General features: G+C 56.5%; 1 protein-coding gene across 1 annotated transcript in view; it reads left to right on the top strand.

Annotated features, from left to right (window-relative positions):
* Positions 1–757: 757 nt before the first annotated feature.
* trmt112 (tRNA methyltransferase activator subunit 11-2) overlaps positions 758–2,667 on the top strand; it is a 3,008-nt gene continuing 1,098 nt past the window's right edge. The window contains exons 1-2 of the mRNA XM_043683040.1: positions 758–878; positions 2,009–2,101. Coding sequence (XP_043538975.1) covers positions 831–878; positions 2,009–2,101 — 141 coding nt within the window. The 5' untranslated portion in view covers positions 758–830. The remainder of the gene's footprint in view (positions 879–2,008; positions 2,102–2,667) is intronic.

The raw sequence follows: 2,667 nt of genomic DNA, 5'->3' as shown, positions 1-2,667 counted from the left end.
GGCTGGGAGGGTCAGTTACACCCTCGGGCAGTGAAGGGTCTTGGTGCCCCCTGTGGCTGGGAGGGTGAATTACACCCTGGGAAAGGGGGGGGTCTTGGTGCCCCCTGTCGCTGGGAGGGTGAATTACACCCTGGGAAAGGGGAGGGTCTCGGTGCCCCCTGTGGCTGGGAGGGTGAATTACACCCTGGGACAGGGGAGGGTCTTGGTGCCCCCTGTCGCTGGGAGGGTGAATTACACCCTGGGACAGGGAAGGGTCTCGGTGCCCCCTGTGGCTGGGAGGGTGAATTACACCCTGGGACAGGGGAGGGTCTCGGTGCCCCCTGTGGCTTGGAGGGTGAATTAAACTCTGAGGCCGAGGGTGGGTCTCTGTTCTTCCCCCCTCCTCTGTAGTTGGGAGGGTTAATTACGCCCTGGGGCAGAGGGAGCAACTCAACACCCCTTGTGGTTGGGATGATGAATTACATCATGGGGGGAGTGGGGGGAAAGATTTTCAATGCCCCCTCTGCCTAGGAGGGTTAATTATACCCTGGGGCAGTGTGTGTGTGTGTGTGTATGTGTCTGCGTCCCCTGTGGCTGGAGTGGACTTTGTTTGCATCGTCGTCCTGGTGAAATGTTTTGGAGACCTTTTCTTTCCTGCCCCAAAGGCACTATGTTAGGATTAGATCTGGAGTGTGGTGGGTGGGTGAGTTTATGGTCTCTTGCGCTTGATGGGGTTCCCTGTGCTGTAAACCCGACTGTAATTCCACGGTTTTCGCTTGTCTCTCTCCCTCCTCAAGGCCTCGGAAGTGAAAATCAACACGGTGGACTTCAACCAGGAGTTTATCTCCCGGATGCTTCCGAAGATGGAGTGGGGCGTGTTGGTCGATGCTGCAGAGAGTGTAAAGTATCTCTGATGGGCGATTTACCCGGCGCTAGACCATTGCAGTGTTCTGTGAGCTTGTCCTCTGTGGCGTCACCTGGTGCACACTGCCTAGAACTGCGCCGTGACAGGCAACTGTTCACATACAGGATTTCCACTCTGTTTCTCAGTCAGCACCCCCCCCTCCCCGCCACCGAGAGCAAGAGGTCTTTCTCCCTCTCCGCAATCTGTCCCGACCTCTCTCAGTCTCGAACACCTCGGCCAAGGAGAGTCATAGAGACATACGGCACGGAAACGGACCTTTCGAGTCTGGCTTGTCTGTGCCGACCAGATATCCTAAATTAATCTAGTCCCATTTGCCAGCACTTGGCCCATATCCCTCTAACCCCTTCCTATTCATGTCCCCATCCAGATGCTTTTAAATGTTGTACCAGCCTCCACCCCTTCCTCTGGCAGCTCATTCCATACACGTACCACCCTCTGGGTGGAAACGTTACCCCTTGGGTCCCTTTTAAATCTTTCCCCTCTCACCTTAAACCTATGCCCCCTAGTTTTGGACAACTCCAACCCAGGGAAAAGACTTTATCTAATCACTCTATCCATGCCCCTCATGATTTTATAAACCTCTATAAGGTCACCCCTCAGCCTCCGACGCTCCAGGGAAAACAGCCCCAGCAAATTACCCATAGTGCCCAGGGATGTGCAGGTTAGGGTGGATTGGCCGTGCTAAATTGTCCCATAGTGCCCAGGGAAGTGCAGGTTAGGGTGGGTTGGCCGTGGGATATATGGTATTACGAGAACAAGGTAGGTGGCTGGGCGGGAGGGTCAGTGCAGACTTGATGGGCCAAATGGCCAGCTTCCACACTGTTGGTTTTCTATGAGTCACGGCCGATCCTCTATCCCGACACTGTGCTCCCACTTCCACCCAGACAAAAATATGTTTTTTCCTGAATGTTTTCAGTGGTAGAAAATTCCAGGGTCCCCCAGCCTCCAAGTGAAAATATTTCTCCTAATTCCCCCAACCCCCTTGCTGTGGGGGGTGGGAGCAGGTATGAGGATGGAGGTGGGCTAGGATGGGTCTGAGCGGGCCCAATGGCCACCCACCTGCTTCTCCAGAGGTTACCCTTTGGTCTCTCTCTGTTCCCTCAGATTGGACACAGGAACGACCTTCCCAAGGAGTTGCCCCCGGATCCGCAGAGCAGCGAGGAGTTCCTGCAGAAAGTGCACCATGTCCTGCTGGAGGTAGGCGCTAGTATAACTCTGGCCGCTCCACCCGGATCTCTCGGCCTACTCGCTCCTCCTCCCTCCACCACTGGGTTGCGGGCTGAGGCCCAGATGAGTGCACTCTCTGTCTCTCCGGCTGATGCCCCACTCCCTGCTGCCCCCAAATCCTGGGGGGGGTTGGGGGGGGTGTCTATCTGAGAGACAGAGAGCGTCCTCTGGTCCTCCTGGGACCCAGGACCCGCCCCGACTCTGTTCCTGTCAGCCAGTGATCGGGGTGGGAAAGCACTCCCTACTCCAACTCCCTCAGCTGGAGGCCCGGAACGTCCCGCAGCCCCTCGGACAGTCCAGCTCTCTCTCGGCGCTGCGTCCACTCATCAGCCCCCAGCGGCTCCCTGTCCTCTAGCCCTGGGAATCACACCCATGACCTCCTGGATCAGAGACAGGGACAAGATCAGCACAGGCTTCACTGGGGACAGTGTAGAGGGAGCTTTACTCTGTATCTAACCCCGCACTGTCCCTGTCCTGGGAGTGTTTGATGGGGGACAGTGGAGAGGGAGCTTTACTCTGTATCTAACTCCGTGCTG

The sequence above is a fragment of the Chiloscyllium plagiosum genome, chromosome 45 (genome assembly GCF_004010195.1).
Source record: "Chiloscyllium plagiosum isolate BGI_BamShark_2017 chromosome 45, ASM401019v2, whole genome shotgun sequence".
Classification (NCBI taxonomy): Eukaryota; Metazoa; Chordata; class Chondrichthyes; order Orectolobiformes; family Hemiscylliidae; genus Chiloscyllium; species Chiloscyllium plagiosum.
This window is presented reverse-complemented; position numbering and strand designations above follow the sequence as displayed.